The 24,817-nt window shown below is 36.9% G+C and overlaps 1 protein-coding gene across 1 annotated transcript in view; it reads left to right on the plus strand.

The window, feature by feature from the left end:
- LOC134669104 (pre-mRNA-splicing factor ATP-dependent RNA helicase PRP16) overlaps nt 1-24,817 on the plus strand; it is a 154,342-nt gene that overhangs the window by 116,457 nt on the left and 13,068 nt on the right. The window contains exons 3-5 of the mRNA XM_063526639.1: nt 6,690-6,869; nt 23,988-24,071; nt 24,455-24,605. Coding sequence (XP_063382709.1) covers nt 6,690-6,869; nt 23,988-24,071; nt 24,455-24,605 — 415 coding nt within the window. The remainder of the gene's footprint in view (nt 1-6,689; nt 6,870-23,987; nt 24,072-24,454; nt 24,606-24,817) is intronic.

Raw genomic sequence — 24,817 nt, forward strand, 5'->3', positions numbered from 1 at the left:
GTATTTTCGAAATTTAACCTAGTTGACAGGAAATCTCGATATATGCAATCTTGGTCGAGATCTCGATTAATATATTCGAGATCTCGAACAAGACTGAAAGTGAAATACTTTGTTTTAAGTAATATATATTATGACCTTAAATTCATGTTGTTCAGGCAGTGCTATTATGTGTCCGGCTTTAGCTCTATTATTGTTACGCAGTTTCTAAGTAAAGGTAAATAGTGGTTTAACATCGATAGCATTTCATAGAAGTAAAGTAAAAATTTAAATTGATTTTATGTTAAATATTTAATTTGTTGTTGTTATTTTCAAAATATAACATGAGGTACCTTAAATAAGTAGTATGTCGGCGGCATATCGAAAAATCGTAATCCTTGGCGTATCATGAAACGCCACCATTTCCTGATCTAATATTAACCCAGGCATATCACGATCTTCCTTATGAAAGAGACGGCAGATCCATCAGAGCAATGCATTCTTTGATATTCCTAGCTTCATAGCGGGCGCATTGTAAAATAATTGATCGAGAAATCATATACATATTTTCAATGATTTTGTAAATGACTACAGTTATGACTACGGTTATTAGAAACCAATTATAGTATGTTTAATATTCTTTCTAATGGTATGCATCACCAATTGATCAGTAAAATAGAACCCGAGAAATAATGATCAGTTGAGGTCGGTCGCCCGCCATTTACGTGACGGAACAAAATTCATCATTACTTTGTTATATAATATCATACAGCAATAAAAATTCTGTTTTTGGAAAGCTAATGAAATTTTTCGTATATTTTATATTAACATTAATTGCGGTAAAGTTATAATTTATTGAGTTAGACGCATGTTTTGTCAGTACTTATGCCATGCATGCACGGTAAAAAATCATATATTTTAAATGTTTTGTAAATGACTACAGTTATGACTACGGTTATTATAAAACAATAATTGCACGTTTAATACTCTTTCAATCGCCATCTCACACGAACCGATCGGTCCCATAGGACTAAAGACGTGAACAAATATCAATGCTGGTCGGCCGCCCACTTTTTCCTTCCTTTTTTTCGACACGTCCCCCCCCTCCATAAAATAAAAACCGGTTTATTCATATTCTGGAGACCACGAGGAACACGTCCATACCAGTTTTAGGTATTTAGAAGAGATGTCGACGAAAATCGTGAAGAAGACGACTTTTGTTTAATTTGCGTATAGACTATAGGAATATCAGAATATCACACCTTGAGAGGTTTGCGCAAAATGGCTGGTGTTCGCTAGGCAGATCATGAAATGTCGGCGTTTCATTATATTCCTAGGAATATCTCGATACGCCCGATTTTACGATGTCTATATATCTATGGAATTCTTAGAGATTATTGATTAAAATAACACATTTTTAGTTACTTTGTCAAATTCGATCTCGTCGAGATATTAATCTCGATCCCGAAAATCTGACTGTCGAGATCTCGAAACACCCAATCTCGATTCGGATTTTTCGTGCGAGATCTCGAATCGCCAATCTTGGTGCGAGATTGCATTCCCTAGCTAGGACCTTAAATTGCTCGACAATTACGGAGCGTGACTGTACCTAAAAATTTTGTAAACCCATAACCATGCAATAAAATATTTTTGATTTTGATTTCTAATTTGAAATATTACAATCAAAAAGTTCAAAATAGTTTGTACCTACCTATGTAACTACAAAAATGTGTTCCCTCTCAACGCAAAACCCCTCGTGTCTTAGGAGGATCTAGATATTTTCACACAAGACGGTTTATCGATAACTTCTTAGTTTCTTACATCACTAGATTATCGACATTAAATGTCGACTATTGCCCATCACTTTTCTGGCTGTGTACGTATTTAGAAACTTGACTCCGCCCCTAAAATTAGTGCGATAGGGACAACTGCAGCTGAGGCGAAAAATCCTGCGTAAAAATGACAAAAATCGAGGTTTCGTAGTCCTCTTTTTCCTCCTCCAAAACTTAACCAATCGTAACCAAATTTGGAAATCTAAATGATTATGAAATTATCTGTGTCGGACCGTTTTGCTTTTTTGGCTAATTGATATCAGTTTTGAATACCACGCCTCTCATTGCGGCATAATCAATTAGGCCATTTTGGCCATTTTTGAAGGGCTCTAGCGCCTTAAAAAACAAAAATATAAAAAAAAGCAAAACGGTCCGACACAGATATTGACAATATTAATCTGTGTTGAAAAAATCATTGCTCTAGCTTCAAAAACCACGGAGGAAAACGAGGACTACGTTTGTATGGAGAAATGACCACTCCTGTTGGCTCTTAATATTATTTAGAACTGCTAAAAAACAAGATCGGCTTACTTTAAATATTTCGTCAATTTTACCTTTGTTTCTAAAAACTGTGATATTTAACTGTCATATACTATTAATAGACCGGGAGATAGTGACACATTTTACTGGGTCATTTGTACCAGTATGGCGGTTCGTCAGGGGTCTAAGTACGTAATGAACGAAATAAAAATGATAGTCATAGCGCTGGTACCGGCGGCCCAATCGCGTGGGCGTTAGTCGAACGTGTCGGATAAAATACGAGTGTCGAACGATTTGTTCCACAAAAATCCTCGTATTATTCGATAGTCCATAAAAAAAGAAGTAGACGGTAGCGTAATGCCATACTTCTCCGGTGTGACTTACAGCCCGCCATACCGAGGCGAACACATTAATTAAAAAAAAAACAATTCAATCATTTGTGCCAAGCTAATTTTTGCACAGGTGATCATCGTCGAGCAGCCATTCATGGACATCACCATCAGTGTTGCCAACTTGGCATAAATGATGCCAGATCTGGCATATTTTCACTCGCTTTGGCACCAAAATTTTCCATTTAGCATCTGGCATATTTTTTAGCATAGTTTAGTCTAGCCAAATTTGCACCAACTTGTCAGCAACAATATGCGCCATCGCCTTATGTGGTTCATATTTTCCCATGAATTTTGACTTTTGTGGGCGGATGGACTTCAACGGACTATATATGTGTAATTTTTGTAAAATAGCAAATAAATTCAGTTCAATTTACCTCTGATTTTCGTGCATTTGACATATTTGAGTTTCGTTTTGCAGATTTGATCAGACAATTAATTGTTTTTTACTGATTATTTTTAAACACCATATTATTTTAAATGTCTAAATTCAAGTGACATATTAGCATTTTTTTTAGCATATTTAAAAAAACTTTGGCATAATTTTGGCATAATCTAGTCGTTAGTCTAGCATTTTTTCAAAATCCGAGTTGGCAACACTGATCACCATGCCATACTTTTCGGATGGTTCCAAATGACCACCATCCGCCGCAAAGGAGTTAATTTTTTTTTTATTGCTAAACGATTCGCACCCCTGACGAACCGCCATACTGGTACAAATGACCCAGTAAAATGTGTCACTATCTCCCGGTCTATAATGTCCTCCAAAATTATTTTCTCGTAACAGGACTGAGGGGCTACCGCGAAAACCGAAATTTGCATTTTGCGGGGATCTTTCTCTTTTACTCCAATGAAGGCGTAATTAGAGTGACAGAGAAAAATGCTCGCAATTTGCGAACTTCTATTTTCGCGGTTATAGCCTTGAATCTTGTTGCTCACCGATCCGTTCAAAAATATACATATTATAAGTACTGAATGATAATTAATAGATATTATAATTATACCATTAATACAGAAATGTAATGGTAACTACTTAATGAAAAGGAATATTGTGTATATTGTTTCGACGAATCAGATACTCTCAATAAAATCTATACATGAGGCCAAAGCTGTTCATAAATATTAAATGACTTTATTACCTCTATACGCCTTACTAACTCTATGTGTCCTATTGTGGAAAAAAAAACACAACGACAGTCAAGAACGGAATTCTTAATTTGAATTTTTCAGATTTTTGAGATGCCTAGTCCATTGGTTGGAAAGCCCGTTCGAAATTGAAACTTATTTGCAATATAATAAGGTCGTATTTTGTAGATCTCTCTCATACTTATAGTAGTTATAGTAGGCTATTGAGATAAAATTAAATATCCCACAAAAATAAGCAAGCAGAATTAAACTTTGTGTCAAAGATATAAGTCATAAATTTCAATGCCCAAGTTTTAACTAAGGATGTTTCTCGCCTAATATGAATTGACCAGTGTAAGCATCAGTTAGCTAGCCCTAAGCAACCAAAGGTCAAGCTGCAGTTGAAAAACTAATAAGGATAAAGTTAAGCTGATAATTTTCCCGCCGTCTCCATGCTTCTTTAAGTTGGGTATTGACTGGTCAGCTGCCTGTTAGCTATAGTTTTCGCGAAAATCGCCAGGACAGAGGTGAAAATTTTTGTATGAAAACTTGCAACTTTAAATGCATTTTTTGACGAAACTATTGCAGTCTAAAATGAAGTCAAAATCAGTCCGTCGACTCAATTTTTTGCAAGCTTTCTAATGGTACCCCACACGATTCTTACAAATGAAAAAAGTTTCAGCCTACCCTTCTCAACCCCCTAAATTTCCCCCTTGAATAAGAAATAAGCAGTTTTGACTTATTTACAATATGAGTGGTGGTAATTGCTATAACTGTTCCAAATTTTAGGTATCTATGTCAAACGGTCTCTAAGAAAAACGTATTTAACTGATTTGCAAGACCGAAGTGATCCCATAAGTGTTCCGTAAACAAAGTTTTGTACGGAACACTAAAAATGTATCAGGATGAAAAAAATTATGGTTAGCATCAGATTTCCAACAGTGTATTAACATTTTCAGCGTGAAACAATATATATTACTTACCTAAACTTTCGAGTCGCCAGCGCTCTGTAAACATAATGGAATACTCAGCCATATTACGCAAATAGAATGCGAACTGACGGAGCGTGAAATTGTACTTTAATTGTAATTGCTATTATTAACGCCTTTTCAAGTTTCTACACTTAACACATCTCTTACACATGTACCGTTGTACACATCGACTGTTAGTGGACCCTATGCCTTTGCAATAAGGTTTACATATACGATAAATTAAACGTCTTGATAATACTCCAAAGCTAGTATCATAAGTAGAAGGTGATGTTACGTGTGTGTTGGGAGAGTTTTGAAGATGGAGAATGGACTGCAAAAAAGCGAAGCAAGTTACCATCAGTTAGTTTGATTTGAAAGTGTCGACTTTCTTCTACTATGATAAAAGGGTTTCCAAACCTTTTCACCCAAAGGCCACGACAGGCCTATAGCTTTACCATCTTTCTTTGCATGGGCCGTATTGTATGACCTTTGGTTTTTCTTCTTCGTTTCCGCAGGCCAAAAATAAGGGTCAACGGGCCATAGTTTTTTAAGCCTGAAGGAAGCAGTACTTCAACTGTCCATATTTTTCATGAACTCTGATAAAAACTTACATTACATCATTGTAACTTATAATTATAACCCATAACGAGTAAAGGTGGCCACTGACGAGCCTTCCAACAGTCCAAATAGCGTGGCTGCAATCCAAAATCGCTCCGTGAATGTCAAAAACGTACAATGTTTAATATTAGGATGCCGTCCATTTGGACGAATCCATTGTAACGGCATCCATTTGGAAGGCTCGTCAGTGGCCTGCTTAAGAGTAAGATCACGAGGTATTTGAACTTTAAATGGCTAAAGTTAAATAAACGGCTAACTCGCAAATTGGCAAGAAGACAGACGACTCACAGCACGACATTTTGTTAATTAACTTAATACAATTACTTGGAGCTAATACCTACCCTGTATTGTTATGTTCTTACAATGTTGGAATGTTGATTTTCTGGGCTCTATAACATTGAAAACTTAAATGATTTGAATACATTTTAAAACTGGGTCTATCGCGATTTTATTTTTTGACCTTTATTTCCGATTTTTTGGGCTCTCTAGACTAAGATGGACAGTTTTGATTCCCATACAAAAATATGCGAAGATTCCGAATTTTCACCATGTGGAAATTTCGCAATTTTGGAAACTTTTCCACTGCAAATCAGTATCCTTGACAATGGAACATAGCATAACATTTTTTAACAAACTATAGTTTACTACTATTGCCGCCTGGCTGACACCCCAGATTAACAGCAAATAAAATTGATCCACCCATACTAATATTATAAAGGCGAAAGTGTGTCTTTTACCTCTTCACTCTTAAGCCGCTGAACCGATTTAGTTGAAATTTGGTATAGAGGTGATTTGAGTCCAGGAGAAGGATATAGGTATAGGATAATTTTTAAGTCGGAAATCATCCCCGGAGAGAGTGCAAAGGGAGTGGAATTAAAAGAGTTAATGAATTGCCTAGTAATTGAAGTAAGCAATGCGCGAATTGAATGATTGCTATTAGCATTATCGAGGCGCTATAGGTACCTACTTTAGCTGCTGTTACTAATTCCACGCAGACGAAGTCGCGGGCAAAAGCTAGTAATATTATAAATGTGAAAGTGTGTCTGTCTGTCTGTCTGTCAGTCTGTTTCCAGTTCACGTTTAACCCGTTGAACCGATTTAGTTGAAATTTGGTATGGAGATAGTTTGAGTCCCGAGACTCCCGAGGAAGGAGATAGGGTAGTTTTTATCACGGAAATCACCCTTTAAGGGGGTGAAAAGTGGGGTGGAAGATTAAAAAATAAGTTACCCAAATTACTAACTCCACGCAGACGAAGTCGCGGGCAAAAGCTAATATTGAATATTCCGTTTGTCCGCAGGTGGTAGCCCGGCGCAGCGACCTCAAGCTGATCGTGACCTCCGCCACCATGGACTCCTCAAAGTTTTCCTCGTTCTTCGGCAATGTACCGACCTTCACCATCCCCGGGCGGACCTTCCCCGTTGAGACCTTCTTCGCGAAGAACGTTTGCGAGGACTATGTCGATGGCGCTGTTAAACAGGTATGTATGTACTTAAGTTTAAACAGCACCTTAGACTTCTAAAACTTCTTCATATTCTTCGGCAATGTGCCTACCTTCACCATCCCCGGGCGGACCTTCCCCGTTGAGACCTTCTTCGCGAAGAACGTTTGCGAGGACTATGTAGATGGCGCTGTTAAACAGGTATGTATGTACTTAAGTTTAAACAGCACCTTAGACTTCTAAAACTTCTTCATATTCTTCGGGAATGTGCCTACCTTCACCATCCCCGGACGGACCTTCCTCGTTGAGACCTTCGCGAAGAACGTTTGCGAGGACTATGTCGATGGCGCTGTTAAACAGGTATGTCATAGTTAATAGAAAATATTTATATACTCTATTTTAGAGTGGGCCCTTAAGAGATTGCTTATAATTGAGAAAATTCAACCCATGCCGCCGTGGCCCGAATGTTCTAGGTATTTACAAAAGCAAACTCCAACCAAAACCCTTATAAGGATTAAGATGGCTGTATAAAAAACCACGATGTCATGTCTAAGTTTCATTTATTTTCAGTTGTAGGCCTATCCTTACCCTGCGGTGCATATCAGTATAATTTTAGTATAAAATAGCTAGTAATAATTATATCCTAGGGCTCTGACGAGCTAATTTTTAAACAGAAGTACGAGTCTATTTTCAGAGTTATTGAGATAAAAGGTAAAATTTCGCTCGAAGGTGAATCTTCTGCCACGAGATTCGCGCTGGGCACGACTCTTTTTTCCTAATAATTACCTGGCTTACTCTTAAACTTATTTGGGGAAGTATATCGGTTGTAAAAAACCACTATAGTCTGTATACCTACCGATACCGTCGTATTATCAGCCGATCCGTATTAATCGGCATGAAAAAAGGTTGTAACACCATTTTATCAAAACGGCATAGTGTTTTAAATTTAACTGATAAATTTGTCCACGGCTAATATTATTTCATAGCGGGCTTAACGCAAAATTTACTGATGTCAAATAACTACAGAAATGTTACATAACGTAGCTTCAACACTTTGAAACTTCACAGAAACTTTAATCTGTCTTCTATTAAATCTTTTTTAATAACTATCAGTTAATCAGCCTCCACATGTGACCGATAATGAAGGGATTGCAGGTAGGGGAGAAGAGCCTAAAGCACTAAGCGCTTTTTTACGAAATTAAGTGCAATACCCGCTATAAGCCTCCCTCCCCTATAGTCACACCTTTGTGTTCTAAAAGTTATCGCTACGTACATAAAAACAGTACGTTAAATTTATTCCATAAATCGTCGACTACCGGGTTAAATCAGGCACTTTCTGTGATTTTATTATAAACAATGTATAGATTACTAAACTACAGCAATAAGGAAGAGCGGCCACGCTCCACCGGGCCCGATAACCCACGGTTATTATATTAACCGACGGTTAAAATCGATGACAGTACGTAACGTAACCCGGCTGTCGCGTTATGCAAACATGAAGGAAAGAGAAATTGAATTGACCATTAATCTTTGAGGTCGATAAAGTTTAACGTCTTTTTTATGGTATTGGGCAATTGGGAATTCAGAGTTTTTTACCTAGTTGGTGTCAAACAAGATTACCGTAAGGGTATAGTCATGCGGACCCATAAAAAATAATATAAATAAAATATTATAGGTATAGGCACATTCTTACACAAATAGACTGAAGTCCCAACCTCAAGAAGGCTTGTATTTTGGGTAATCAACTAACCAGATAACGATATAAACATACAAATACTTAGGGCCAGTTGCACCAACCACATTTAGCGGACTGATCAACGTCACTCAGCAGTCAACTATCTAACTTATATCCATGAGTCAGGAACAAATATCTGTGCTCATCACACAAACAAATGCCCTTACCGGGATTCAAATTCAGGACCATCGGCTTCATAGGCAGGATCGAAGCGTTCACGGGATGAAAAGTTAAGGACAGGGATCCTCCACGCAGGCCTCACAGTCCTATGCAATGTAGCGGTAGCTCTATCGATTTGTTAAGGTCCGTTTTATTAAGTTCTCGTAGTGTATCAAGAATCTACAGGTCTGCAATGTCACCTTGTGATGTTAAAATAAATTGATAGTAAATATTTTTACTCTGTGCGGTCACATCTGACCCACATATCTGACATTGCACTGCATTATCAGTATTATAAAGTTCGAAGGCCGATCTTCATAGTAACAGTAAGAGACGCAATCTATTCGACGACCGAAAGTCAACCGTTTGTTAACAGTAAAAAGATCCATATTTCAATAGCCTCTTCGCGAGTTCTCTCATTCCAACCCTTATCACAAAAACGTGAAATTATCTTGTGCAAAGGCTAAAGAACGTCCTCAGGTTAATTGCTGTTTATAGAATTCCATTAGCACGCTTTTTGCAGTCTCTTAAGCAGTTTAAAATCACGTTCATTTCGCAGTGTCTTGTCAAAGGCGTTCGTAATTGTAAGCAGAGGGCTTTTTCCAGCCTTGTTAAAATAATCAAGCCAGTTATCAGGTTCTACATTATGTAACTGCTTATTTACAATAGGTTATTTTGAAACGATTACTTAGTCTCGACCTCTTTTTACTGATATCCTTCACACGACATCTTCTACGATCTTTACTCATCTTCTCTTATTAATTTAGCAATAGTACAATAGCATTCTCAATTTCTCAGCCTAATTCTTGAAACTTCCCGTTATGCCTTGAATAACCACCATAACACAATGTCGGCAGCTACCTACCGAAAATCGCATTACACACGATTGTGTAAGCTATTTAAATATTTTCATTGTATTAAGTTGCGATACTGCTCAAAACACATATGTGCCATGATCATGACTATCAACTTCTGTTGCAGTAGGTAATCCAGTTGACATAATCTTTAAACTGCACATCGTGATCAACCCGTGTCCATTGTATACATTGCTGTTATCAATCAAGCTCACACAACACACATGGTGCAGATAATGTCGTGACTTTGCATTTCAATGTATAAATGTGTGGATGTTGAGTTTATGTACATAGGTAGTTTTGTTCATGATTGACGTGTGATCTTCTATTGTTTGTGATAGTGTTTTGTTAATGAATGAATGGAATAGTAGCGTCTTGAGAATGATTCTGATTCGCTCCATCAAAGAAATCAGTATTTATAACTTTTTATTATGTGTATGATGTTATTGAAGAAAGTCTTAATATTGTACCGGAAAATCTTTATGTCTATATCTTTCTCGAACTAAATCAATCTGCTTTGCAAAGCTTTTGCTGGCTGTTTAGCTCCAATCGTATAATCCATCTTCTATGCTTAATATTTTTTAAATCTTTCCACGTTAACCTTACTTCATCACGGCTCTGACACAACTCTATCTTATTCGGTCTAGTTTGTAAATCACTTTGCTACACTATCTTAACATTTGGAAAGAGCTCTAAGGCTTTGTCCTAACTTGAGCATCAAGCTTACCCAAATAATATAAGTATCCAGCGAACCTCTGAATTAAAGTCGCACGCTCTTACCATTAGGCTACCAGGTCTTTTATCCAATTTTTCCATTTTGCTTTATTTTAACTTGCTCATGACGCCATCTATCGGTTGCACTCGATAAGTAATCGCTAACCGTTATCGCGTTATGCATAGATTGCACTTTAGCTATTGATGCCAGAGCACAACAACATGGCCGGTTATCATTATAAACTCTAATCGTTCCCACATGATGAACGGTCATCATCGAATAGTCTATACTTACAATTGTATATACCTCTAACGGATTCTGTCTTTCGCGTCTCATAGGCCCACTTGCACCATTCCACTAACCCGGGGTTAAGTGGTTAAACTATTAACCTAGTGTCAAATTGTATGGCTAACCATTGCAACTCCTGGTTTAACCGGTTAACCCCGGGTTAGTGGAATGGTGCAAGTGGGCCTTACGTGTTAAGGTCACGTTTGGATATCAACTGCAGCAGCATATTGTTGCGGTGGAACGTCACTCGTATTATCAAAGAAATTGACGGGTACAGCGGCAGCAACAACGGCGCCACAACAGTACCTAATGCAGCTACAGTTATCATCCGAATGTCACCGTTATGAGGAAAAGCGAGAATACATAATGCGGGTTCTACACACTCGTCGAGAGACCCCGAGACAAAGAGACGAAAAGGGAGCAGAATGTATGTGATGTGTACATGCTCACCTCATAACGGTGACATTCGGATGATAACTGTAGCTGCATTAGGTACTGTTGTGGCGCCGTTGTTGCTGCCGCTGTACCCGGGAGCAGCATGTACACACATAGATTCTGCTCCCTTCTCGTCTCGCGCATCTCCGATTGGATATGAGCGATGCCGAGACTCTCGGCAAGAGCCTGTCGACGAGTGTGTACAGCCGACAAAAGGAGGTCACCCGCCTCTTATGCTCCTTGGGGCTCAGTAAAAAAATCTGGACGTTATAACCAAATGCACTAACTGTTCTACTCTGCAGCCGATGTCAATGAACCGCAAGGCCTCAGTCTTTGTTCTGCTTTAACAATATCACGTAAACAATGTTCTATTATGCAACGGTTCCATAACTTCAACTTTATTTATATTGGCTCCTCACGCTCACGCTCCTTCGGTATTCTCAAACTATTGCTATGATAGCCAATTGCCATGTTGCTTAGACATACTTACTGCTGTGGCGCAACGTCCGAGGATCTTGGCCATACAAATAATTATTTATTTACTAAAACGGAACTTGCAAATAAAAATACACACGGCAGTTTCATAAAATAATCCTCCAGGGTTAAAAATGAGAAATTGAGACATTGTGATCTTCTAAATCTCAGTGCACTCGTTATAGAAAATGAGACTATTGCATGCAAATATGAATTGCAGTGCTAAGAATAAAATTATGCAAATTGCATATTCGCTGGAAATACTTTGAAATGAGCTTCATAAAATACTTCAGTAGATTTTCTTTTTGTAACTATTCTGAAGCAGTGAATTTCTTTGCAACAATAACAGATTTCTCAGTAAAATTTTATGATAAATGTCACAACAGTTAGTAGTTTACAAACCATTAGATACATCGGAGCGGCTAAGGTGTTCACAAATATCTTAACAAAACCTCTATCATCAATATGTTAATGTGCATGTTCAGATATATTTGACCACCTTGCCCGCTCCGATTTATCTGATGGCGACAGCACAAGGTGCCATTAGAAACTCTGACCTCTTGGCCTCGTCGATACATTTTAGTGTCTGGTTACTAATTGAGTTTTCTGCAAAGCTGTTTAACCTGTCAATATACATCAGCCGTAATGACTTGTGAAGGTAATGTCTCTCTGTTACACAGACTACCATCCACAGACTCCGATTTGTGATGCATTAGCAAATTCCGCAAGATATCAATATCGACGCACAGTGTCGTTTTAACTCCGTTATCATACTGATGCGTATTAGCACGGCATCAGTAAAATTTTATGAATAAGAGAGGATCACCATTTTCAAGCACTTCGTCTTAATTACACTAATTTACGAGTAAATACTTCTTCTTCTCCGTCGAATTACTCTTGGCAGAGCAGTCGTGGTCACGTTGAACGACGAACGATTCTACGCCAGTTCTCCCTGGCAGATGCTTCTCTGGCACATATGTAAAGTGGGGTGTTGGTAAGGGCTTTTATCTGATCCGTCTAACGCATTGGGGAACGTCCTCTTGACCTACAGCCAAGAACCCGTCCCTGGACAACAAGTCTCTCCATGGCAGAGGAAATACTACAGAAGTATAGACCACGTTTACACTTGAACTTTTGTTATTTACCAGCGTGTCATCGTTAACGTTACGTGCATTCTTACACTAAATTTTAATTAAATTAAACTCTTGTCTGTGTATAATAAGGATCCTGACCATCTTTTACTAAAATATATTTAAAACAGTAAATCACAGATGTGTCAATACATGTCAAACCTTACAATCTAAAACTAAAGGTATATGCACATAATAGACATAACAAAAAACAAATAAAGACACTAAAACTACCTTAAAAAGCCCATCAGTTTGAATTTTTTCGAGAACGAATATTAAAGCACAACCGAGATTTGAGCCTACGATTTTTGACCACCACATATGAGAGCAAACGATCTGTGGTAGATATATGTACATTGCAGGCTTGGCAGGTCAACGCTCGACCAAGGTACACATAGTACAAATTTAATTAGGTACTATACAATCGATAGTTTATGTCTACATTTCAATGCATCTTGTTTCTAGTTAGCTGTAGAAGAGAGGACTGAGGAGTAGTGGAGAAATCTACAGATTGATGTTATACCACTGGTAAACCGCAAAATTAATACGATAATAACGGCTTTTCTGTAAAGTCGTACAGCCGTTATAATTCATCTGTAAAATTATTATTTTTTACAGAAAAGGTTTAAAATCTCTGATTCTGTGATCTTCTAGAATCTAGAGTCTAATGTTTTCTGGAATGAAGTTTCAATAACCCTTGGTGAAATGGGAGACAACAACTTTAACAACCGTGCAAATACCTATTTTTTTTTCCGTTTCATGTTACAAAGACTTATAAATACAAACAGTTTTTAACTTTGCAGTTCTTTGTTCCGCTTTAAGCTTCTCAGAACATTCCTTTAAATTCATTTTCTGTTAAGTCATTACTAGATTGATTTAGTTTTTAGCAAACTTTCCAAAAACTTTGCAATCCTCTCTCGCGTCCAGCTATTGAGAACCTTTTATATTATTGTTCCATTTTCAAACAGAGTGCTACAAAAGCTACCGTTTGTAATCAGCTAATGGACACTGACAACAAACTGCTCAATAGCACCGGCGAGACGAGGCGAGGCAAATTTCACATGTTATTTTCCAATTGTAGGAAAGGTTAGTTATAATGTTGACATCGTTTCTCTGGTGGAAACGGTCCGCCTAGGAGTATATACTTGTAGGCGCATCCCAATATTCTCAATATTAACGTCACGTCAATATTAAATCGCTGAATGCACCTACCGGTGTTTATGTTTCCTAATTTAGCATATGCACACTATGTCCAAATATTATAAATTCATTCCAGTCGTATTGGTTTCTCCGGGGACTCCGGGCCTTCTCCAGACGTTTTGTTTTGTAAAGTATTTTTATATCCTGTATAGTATTCGTATTCGTTGTATTTTCAAACTTCAGCGGCAGGTCTTCTGCCTTGGTTTTTCACCTTGTTATTTTAATCCAGTGAAATTATAGAATTTTGTAACGTGGCTCTTCTGCGTCAAATCCGGTAGATCTGATTTTTTGCAGACTTATTCACGATGTTGGCCCAATTAATAATCCAAGTTTGTGACTTAGAGCGCCGAACGCAACTTAGTCTTCTCTAAAAACGCCTAAGGAAGGTACTATCAAAAACTAGTCTTTTAGGGTTAGAATCGCCCAAAACTAAACAAAACCGAAATTTTCGCAGGTTTTTCGATTTTTGACAAAGTTGCGTTTGGCGCTCGAGGTCACCAACTTGGATTATTCATTGGACCAACATAAATAAGTCTGCAAAAAATCAGAACTAACGGATTTGACGCAAACGCTAAATGTATAAATTTACTGTATTATTTATCACGAGTTTCATAAATCATAATATTGCCAGGTTTGGACAGAACTTATGAAATATCGGTAACCTACTTGTACATTTTAACTTTACTGTCGCAAAAGGGTGGGAAATGTTTAGTATAGATTTTAAAAGCCATTTCTAATCAGAAGATGGACAACAACAGCTCAATAAAGGCTTGTAAACCTGGAGGCTAATCAAATTACTCTACCATAACATTAAAAGCACGCTATTTAAAGATGGTTTATATCCGGTTTGGAGTAGAATATTCTGGTTTAAAGGTTTTGTTACTTTTTGATGCGCTTCATTGCATTACTCAGTCTAACCCAAAGAGGTAATTTCATGTCGTGAGGTATCTAAGTATTTCCGTCAATCATTTTTTTTTTAACAAATGAAACCTAAGGCTTGTGTACTTTAAGCATACCTACACATTTTAGTATTTCTTTCTTTCTTTAGCCTATTTGAGTGTCCCACTGCTAGGCAAAGGCCTTTCCCTAATTATAGTAAATATTTTTATTAGATTAGTGTATTTCAGTTAGTCGTAACTCGTGATTTGCCCTCAAGAGCACAACTGAATCTGTCCTTTACTTTTAAAACTAGCTTTACAAAATATGCTACACTTTTACTTAGGGATCTCTGGGGAAATCTGTGAAAGGCATTGCGTCGGTCAAGGACTTTTGTGATTTTAAGTAAGGCCTGTTTGTGACGCGCCTCAAACTTCTAGCCCTTGATAGCCATATTGCGTGAAGTTAAATCGTTTGCCCTTGAATTTTTTTTATGTAGCGGCACAGGCTGTTTGTTGTCAATATTTAGTAAACACAATATTAAAAACCAAACAATATTGTACCAACCAATTAATAATTTACGTACTTATAAAGAATAATGTAATAACAAAAATAACATAGTCACTTTAAGCATAAAGGTTTGATTCTATCGAATTCCTATTCAGCCTACATTTATGCAAACTTAAGTTTCCCTTTTTGGTGTAAAAGATACTATTTAGTCTACTAGAAGCATTCCAATTTGTTTACAAACTCCTCAAACTTGAATTTATTTTGCTTAATACTTTTCTATGTTTGCTCTTTTGCTCTTGACACCTTAATTAGTTTTGAAAAGCATTTATAAACTCTGAGCTCACCTCTAAACTAAATCCCAACATTTAATTACAAAACTCCAAGGAAAGTCAATAATCGTGCACTGCAGGTCAGGGTTACCTCAAGGGCGTGTCCTACCTCCCCTTTTATATATAACTGTATCTTAAGCCATTAACGTATTGGCGACGGGCTATTATCAAAACGCAATAAAGGGTTTTAAATGATGGTTTTATAAAAGCGGTCAATAAAAAGCCTATTTTATATTATATTATAGTAGTAGTTTATGTGACTGTTACATAAAAAAAGGGCATTAAAATACGAGCGTGGGAATGAAACGAGCCGATAGGCAACTTAGTTTGCTTGTTCGTTTGGTTGTTTTACAAACTGGACTCACCGCTAATCTAAGGGCCGGTTGCACCAACCACATTTAGCGGACTGATCAACGTCACTCAACAAGTGACGAAGTGTATAGGTACAATAAAATTTAGCGAACGCTTTAACGGTGACAGACGGTTTGGTTCAACCGGATCTAAATCTCCCAACGTTTAATTACAGAACTCCAAGGAAAGTCAATAAACGTGGTGCAGGTCAGGGTTACCTCAAGGGCGTGTCTTACTCGTATGTCCCCTTTTATATTGGTGGATCGGTGAATATATATAACGTTGGATGATGGAAGGTCGAAAGTAAATTTTCACCACACCAGCTCGGAAAGTTTACTTTGCACTTCAAAAACTGATAGCAAAGTTGCATTTTATTCACATGTGAGGCAAAGTAATCAAATGCAAATTTTGAGTTTATTTTCTTCTTTTTGCTGGTAGAATCGACTTCTAAATGATGACTTTGGATGATAAATATTTAATAACATTCATTTGTATTTTATTTCGTTTGATTTTGTTTGGTATATTACATTTAATATTTGCTTCGGGTTGGTGTGGTGAAAAATGTTGTGTTTCACTCGGGGCACTTTTTGTTTAACCCTCGTGCTTTGAGACCCTCGCAACGCTCAAGATTCCATTTTTTGGAATCTTTTGCTTGCTCGCGTATCAATATTAGCACGAACGGTTAAACAACAACTTTGCCCCCTTGTAAAGCAAATAACTATTAGATGCCACCATTCTAAAGAGAAAACTAGTCAACGCTTTCGTTTCAGCTTTATGCACATCAAATGTTCAGGTTTCATCGTTAACTGTCAATCTTAGTTATGAAAGTTATGACGAAGACGGCGGGAGCCGACTCGATGTGCGAGTGCGAGGTTCTTTTCATAGTTAAAGTTATAGTTTTTTATTATACCTACATAATAAACTCCTGGACGTTCTGCTTTGTAGGCAAGGTAACTACCGACTAGGCTAGGCTACCCTTTCTATGTAGAACAACAACAAAACAAACAAGCAGGCAAAGTTACAACAAAGTTAGATATGTATTACCAACTCGCCTATCGGCTCGCTTCATAAACCGCCGGTCGACAAAAATATGCGTCATATCTAGACACGCGGCAGCGTGTCAAGCCAAGTTCAAGCAAAGGAACTGGCTAGCCAGCGCCAAGTGTAATATTACACGAACCACTTGGTGCCACTTTTGACCCTTCTATAACTCAAAACATCTTTAACGTAAACACATAAAACTACGTGTGTTTAATTATATCCATAAGGACATCTAGAAGCCCAAATTTCATGAAGCTAGCTCAAACGGTTATAAAGATATGAAGGTCAAAAAGTCGTAAATTTTAAGACTGACTGACATACCTATAGTACCTAAACCTAACCTACTTCCAGATGACCTAGAAGGATGAAATTTGGAATCCAGCTCAGTTATTGTGTGAAAGCGTAGGAAAAAATCTAAAAATTAAAAAAAGTTATAAAATAGGGGGGGTCCCCATACAAAAAAACCATTTTTTATTGTGACTGACATATAAGTACCTAAACCTAACCTACTTCCAGATGACCTAGAAGGATGAAATTTGGAATCCAGCTCAGTTATTGTGTGAAAGCGTAGGAAAAAATCTAAAAATTAAAAAAAGTTATAAAATAGGGGGGGTCCCCATACAAAAAAAACATTTTTTATTGTGACTGACATATAAGTACTAGTGATGTACCGACTATTGATTTGGCCGACTAGCCGACTAGCCGACTAATCGGCGCTCGAATGGCCGATTAGTCGGCCGACTAGTCGGCTAGTCGGCCAGATCATTCGTATAAGTTTAGTCATTTAGTAATTTATTCAATATTGCATTGTCATGTACGTAATTAGGTGTTACAAATTAAAAGGCCAGTTCATAACACCCTGTAAAGGCACACAATAGTAGGTACATACTTATTTACAGTTTTATATGATTTAAACAAGTCTATATGGTGATATAGTTCAGGTGAAAAACAATAGTTTTGCTCCTTTGGTTGCGCTATTCATCATATTAGCTAAAGGGTATTCTCTACAGGTTCAAAGACCTATTACAAGAATCCTCGTTCAATTTCTGTCTTTCTTTTATTTGGGATCCTGAGCAGACTGTCAGTACAGCTTGTAGGAGGTATTTCCAAGGCTCTATTTCCCTTCCCGTACGTAGTCGCCAGTTAATAACCTATTCCCTGTGGTCGGCGTCTTTACGAACAACGTGCCCTAACTAAGTCTCTAAATTTTGCAATAACATGAAGAGTTCTCCATGTCTCCACCATTAAAAAAAACTGAATAATGATAAAATCATTTAACTATCGAACTTGGCCATGAAATTACACGAGAATGAATTGAGATCGACCTGGGGGCTGATTTTTGAATTTCGATCGCTCGATTTCGTCACTCGAAAATCGGTGGAAAACCGCGAAATGCAATATTTTGAAATACGAGCCATCGAAATTTGGAATCTAGTGGTATTGGCCACTGGATTTCAATTCTATTACTAGAATTTAAACGCCTAGTAGTGGAGATATCATTTAACGAAATACACGAAATTGAGTGGTCGAATTTCAAACATCGGCCCCCTAGAGGAAAACACCAGCCCACCTACATACAATAACGACCAAACGGTCAATTATATTGAACAAAAGTTTTTGTATGCACCCTGAAGAAGTATTTTAGTACAATAGACATAAAACATATGGTAAATATTGACTGTTGATTTCTTTTTTTCTGTTTTTCTTTCACTAATAAAGTGCCGACTAATCGGCCATTTTTGCCGACTAGTCGCCGACTAATCGCCGACTACAAATGTGGCCGGATAGTCGGCTTTCCCGACTAGTCGGCGACTAGTCGGTACATCCCTAATAAGTACCTAAACCTAACCTACTTCCAGATGACCTAGAAGGATGAAATTTGGAATCCAGCTCGGTTATTGTGTGTAAGCGTAGGAAAAAATCTAAAAACAAAAAAAAGTTAATAAATAGGGGGGGTTCCCATACAAATTTCTTTTTTATTGTGACTGACATATAGTACCTAAACCTAACCTACTTCCAGATGACCTAGAAGGATGAAATTTGGAATCCAGCTCGGTAATTGTGTGTAAGCGTAGGAAAAAATCTAAAAATAAAAAAAGTTAAAAAATAGGGGGGTCCCCATACAAAAAACCTGTAATACGCGCTAAACAACCGGCCAACGGTGTGTCGTTGGCGGCGCGCGGCACCACATAATTAATACAAAGAACAGAAGTAAAAAACATGCAGCGGAAACACAAGAAAAAACATTAAATCTCAATACCTGCCTAGTTTTCTTTACAAAAAGTATTGATATCCCATCAAAAACATAAATGTAAAAATGGAGAGCCAAGTTCAATACAAAAATTATGCTTGGCTGTGGGGTTCGCCGCAAAAAGAATGGAGATTTAAATGAGTGCCAAGTTCTATGCAAAATCCAAATATGTATTTATAGGAACAAAATAACATTATAAACAAGTATTAAACTCTATTTCTTTGCTTTATTGGATACCTATAACAATTGCTGTTATTTTAAAAAAATGTGAGATCTTAAAGTAGGTTAGATTTGGCTTGGCCAGTTTTTATCAGAATTACAAAATATATATGTTGAATAACTTTATAAAATGACTGATGTAATGAAAACTGGCCAAGTCAAATCTAACCTGCTTTAAGATCTCGCATTTTTTTAAATAACAGCAATTGTTATAGGTATCCAATAAAGCAAAGAAATAGAGTTTAATACTTGTTTATAATGTTATTTTGTTCCTATAAATACATATTTGGATTTTGCATAGAACTTGGCACTCATTTAAATCTCCATTCTTTTTGCGGCGAACCCCACAGCCAAGCATAATTTTTGTATTGAACTTGGCTCTCCTTTTTTACATTTATGTTTTTGATGGGATATTTTATACATACTGAGTTTTGCAAAAGGCTCGGTTGTATAAACGCAGCGTACGCATACCATATAGCTATTGTAAGTATATCTAAATGTTTGCTTTACTATTGATCATCTTTGTTAACCAAAAGGCTCACTTGTATCAAGGCAGCGAACATGCCATATATCCCCGGTATCACGATCTGTCTCTAATCCGGTAATACCTATTTGCCTGCTCTGACGTCACTGCAGTGCAACCGTAATCCTATTGGAGCTGGAATTATTCACGATGATCAGTTTACTACAGATAGACCAATTTAAATACAGCCTGTGTGCGATAGGTATAATTGCAGTCAATGAAAATTTTTTTTGTGAGAACCTTAAATTTAATAAATCATAATTGACTCTTTATTCATTTGTTTATTTTTCTTCGGCTTATTTATATCTTAGCTTTTTTATACACCTTTATCTTTCTGTAGCTCTACTATCAGTTGGCAGAGTATTTTTCACTTACACTCGGTGAATAAACGTGCCGTGTGTCACGTTTTACGTTTCTTTACGGTCTTATGTACCTAACTTCACTCCACTCCAAACGATGCTGTCCCTTTCTAAGTATACTAAAAAACTGAGCAAGAGTTATATCGGAGTTTTATACAGCGCCTCTAGGACTCACTTAAAGAACTAAATAAGAAAATTGACACATTTTCTCACGTCTACGTAATTTACTATCTATGCATCTCGCTCTCGCATATTAGTGCAAGTGAGATGCACAGAAAGTAATGTTACATATACTGATGGTAGCCGTGAATATGGAGGGTAGAGGTAAGGAGAATCCTTTATGACTTTATGAGAAAACTCCTTTATGGGAGAATATTTGCAAAAACTGGGCACGCTGTCAGCTATTATAATTTTTCTAAATCTCTCCAGAGTAGCGAAAAAAGAAAACCCATAAACCTAGTTTTTCATTGTATCAATACCATACTAAAAATCATGGAGAATAGAAGTTTCTCGTATTTAGAAGTGGAAAAACGTTTTCTCTTTTTGTATGGACGATTACGACGTATAGTCAGACCGTAAAAAGTCTGCAGCGATTTTGATAGCCCACGCAGTGCAAGTGTCATTTTAAACGTCAAACTTCTATGAAATTAATAACACTTAAGCTGCGTGGGCTATCAAATCCGCTGCAGACTTTTATTGGTACTACTATAGTATACTTCCCTCTTAAGGTTTTTGACGGAGACTTTTTCATTAATTAATTACATGGAGATTGTATTCCTTTACCTCTACCCGCCACTTAGAGCATTTAGAAAGGAGATGTCATCGCTGTCATTTTCTTGATAAAACGCGGGGACGTCAAATGTATTGCTATTTCTACATGATTTGTACGTAACGTACAAATAGCCATGTCAGTCCATACAAAAGTTTGCACAATTGTGCAAGTTTTGAGTAATATTGTCAACAAAAAAAATAAAGAATATAGACTAGGTATCTGCCGTATTCGAACTTCAAGATATTCACAAGAGACGACACGTACTAGATCCATTCTAGATACGTTATAGTATAGATATCAACTAGTTCTCTTTTGCAGCGCAATTCGGGCAACCAATGTCACTTTTACGTTAGATAGCGTAAGATATCTATTAGATGTGAATTGGATCTCTAAGTCAAATCCCGAGGAAGTCGTTCAAGAGTATCTCCAGAATCACGCCAATGTCAAATTTGACAGGTTAGATCTTAAACATATCGTTATCCTACGAGTATCTTGATGGTGATGTCTAAAAGATATCTAATAGATATCTATTTCAAAATCCGAATCGGGCCCTATGATATTTGATTTATTCGGTTGTCAATATAAAACAAATGTAGTTGTTCTTTCTTCTTGTATGAGACGCCATTACTATGTAGTCTTGCTTGAGATTAAGAAACATTATTTGGTGTTAAAACAAGCTTTTTTTTCCTGCTTGGAACCCTAATCCTAACAGTAAGCACTCAATGACCACTCCAGTTATTAAATGCTCTAAGACCAATTTTGTCACTTTGTTACTGACTCAACCTTCATTCTAATTTTTTTTAAGATTTGACGTTGCCATAGTTACGAAAATAATAAACACATCAATATTAGTAAACAATGTATAAAATAAAATATATTGTATTCAAGAAAAAAATTACAAAATATGATAATTACGTAAACATCATTAATTAACGAGTTAAAATTATAACTTTGCGTGTTAAAAAATAGGAAGCAAAGTATATGGCGCGATTATACAGGCTACTTTTGGCTACATATTTATTACCTATGATGAAAATAGTACACACATGAGAAGAAATCTTAAAATACTAAAATAGGTATATATTATATTATGGTCCGCTTCAGTCCGCATCATAACAACGGCCGTCTCCTACTGCTAAGTACCATTATCAAATAGAGTGTGCGGAAAGAGAAGAGTTGTGAAATGTAGGGGAGCCCATACATTATACCTACGACTCTTCTCTTTCCGCACAGACCCTGAACTTAATAGCGATCTTAATTTTATAGTAAATGATCTCGAGTATATTTCAGTGCCAAGCGCCCCATTTCCAATACAAAATGAACCCACGCAGCGGGTTTTTGGCAATAAATGTGTTTAAACCTTATTTAAATTTTCAGTTTCTAAACCACCACGAAAAGTTTTTGAAGAAAGTTTTATATTTCCTGTTACCAAATTAACATGAAAAACGATTACCTAGGTATCAAACACAAGAATTTGAACATCGGAAAATAAACTATACTTACTTATTAAAGAAAAATAAATAAACTCACAGAACATTTGTATGTTTTATTTTATGTAAGATGATAATACTTAATAAAATACGTAGGAATTCTTGCGTACATATTATAATAGGTCTTGCGGTATTCTTATATGTGTTATGTGCAGTGTGCACCCAGCAACAAAAGCAGCAGCATATCGTACCGCTCCTTGTAATGAGCCTTAATTCTTATTGCATACATGCATACGCATGCATACATGATGCCATCCGGATTTTCATGGAAATGTTGGTTCTTGCCTAAAACCAAAAACTGCTCGTAAGCAATGTGATCTTCGCAAATGTAGCAGTAGAAACAGGAAAATATGATGTAAGGTATATCTCATTACCTTTGTACTAAATCAGCCTTTTATCGAGCTATTAATTGATTTACCCCTTAAAGTTTTGCTTGAAGTTCACGTACTGTTATAAATTTATACATATTACGTTGAAAATTGCATTAATACTCGTGAAAAATCTGCGTATTTGTTGTGTTTACAAGTTGACAGAAATGTCACGTTGGAAACGCACGTATTTTTCGATAACATCTGTCACGTTTACTCGCGTAAAGTATTTACGCAGAATAATTCTGGCTCAGTTTTCATTATATAATTAGAAAGAGAGCGTTTTAGGTGTGAAGTTAGGCAAGTATGGAAAACTCGCGTAAAAACGTCTATAACTCATGGTACCAATTGAAATTTTTAGTTCTTTAGGTGACCGGTAGAGGCTCTGTACAATTACTCCATACATTTTCCTTAACTTTCTCACTATCGACTGTCATTCACGGAACTTGACGGAACTCATAGTAGAGCTACTGGTTTATCCCATTACTTGTGTGGTAGAGAATACCTTAAGGCATTAAACCCGTCATTTGTACTATCATGTATTGCGCAATAAAGTATAAATAAACATAATAAGAAAAATGAAAACGAAACATATGTAGACATTTAAATACAAAGTAATACATACGTATTACTTCAGTTGCTGTTAAGTATAATAACAAACCAAGGATAATGTCACATTAGAGGCGAGTTACCACCGAAGTGTATGTATTGTAAATAGCCTGATCTCAATGGATTATAGTTCCTAAGCTAGGGAAGCGGGTAGATTATGAACAAACAAAGATTTTGTCATGTACGCAATACACTGATTCTCATTACGCACACCGGCCTCCAATAAAACTTTGTCAACATTGTTCTCAGACGTATTTCCGGTGTATTTATTGTGTGAATTTTTAAAGTGTTTTTTCAGTGAGCACCTTAATAATATTTGTTTATTGTAAAGTGCTTTTTCAAGTGAGCGCGTTAGTAATTGTATATGTATTTCTAAAGTGTTTTTTCTGTGAGCACCTTAATAATATTCGTATATTTTAAAGTGTTTTTTTCAATGAGCACCTTAATAATATTTGTATATTTGTTTCAGGCCCTGCAAATCCACCTTCAACCGGATGAAGGTGATATCCTAATATTCATGCCCGGTCAAGAGGACATCGAAGTGACTTGCGAGGTGAATATTAATTTATAAATCGTCTGCCAACAAATATATTGTTTTTACACAAAATTAACGTCACTATTCAACTGAAAGTCATTTGATACGAATCTAGCGGAAACTTGAAACTTTAAATTCAAATCTTATTTCGTGTTGGTCTAACCATTTTTTACGCAATACAATTTTACAGAATATAGCTCCGAAAAAAACCGTGGGTTTTCTGAGCTATTTTCTGTAGAATTAAAACAAAGTTAGCTTCTGAGGCTTTATCAAAAGTATTAAAATATAGTGTCACGTATATACCCGATACTTTCGGTGGCATACTCCTTCAATACGACAAGTCAGGATAAGACCTTAGTCAATAGTCACCCACCAAGAAATACCTTTACTTCTTTTTCCAGGTCCTGACAGAGCGCTTAGCTGACTTGGACAGCGCCCCTCCTCTGACAGTGTTGCCAATCTACTCACAATTACCAGCAGACCTGCAGGCCAAGATCTTCCAGCGCGCGCCTCAAGGGCTAAGGAAATGTATCGTCGCAACCAACATTGCCGGTAAGTACGGCTCAGAAACTAATTCCGCGGTAAAGCTGCTGCAACCCACTCTCAATTACCAGCAGACCTGCGGGCCAAGATCTTCCAGCGCGCGCCTCAAGGGCTAAGGAAATGTATCGTCGCAACCAACATTGCTGGTAAGTACGGCTCATAATCTAATTCCCCAGTAAGGGTGCTGCAACCCACTCTCAATTACCAGCAGACCTGCAGGC

Source organism: Cydia fagiglandana, chromosome 11 (genome assembly GCF_963556715.1).
Source record: "Cydia fagiglandana chromosome 11, ilCydFagi1.1, whole genome shotgun sequence".
NCBI classification, from domain to species: Eukaryota; Metazoa; Arthropoda; class Insecta; order Lepidoptera; family Tortricidae; genus Cydia; species Cydia fagiglandana.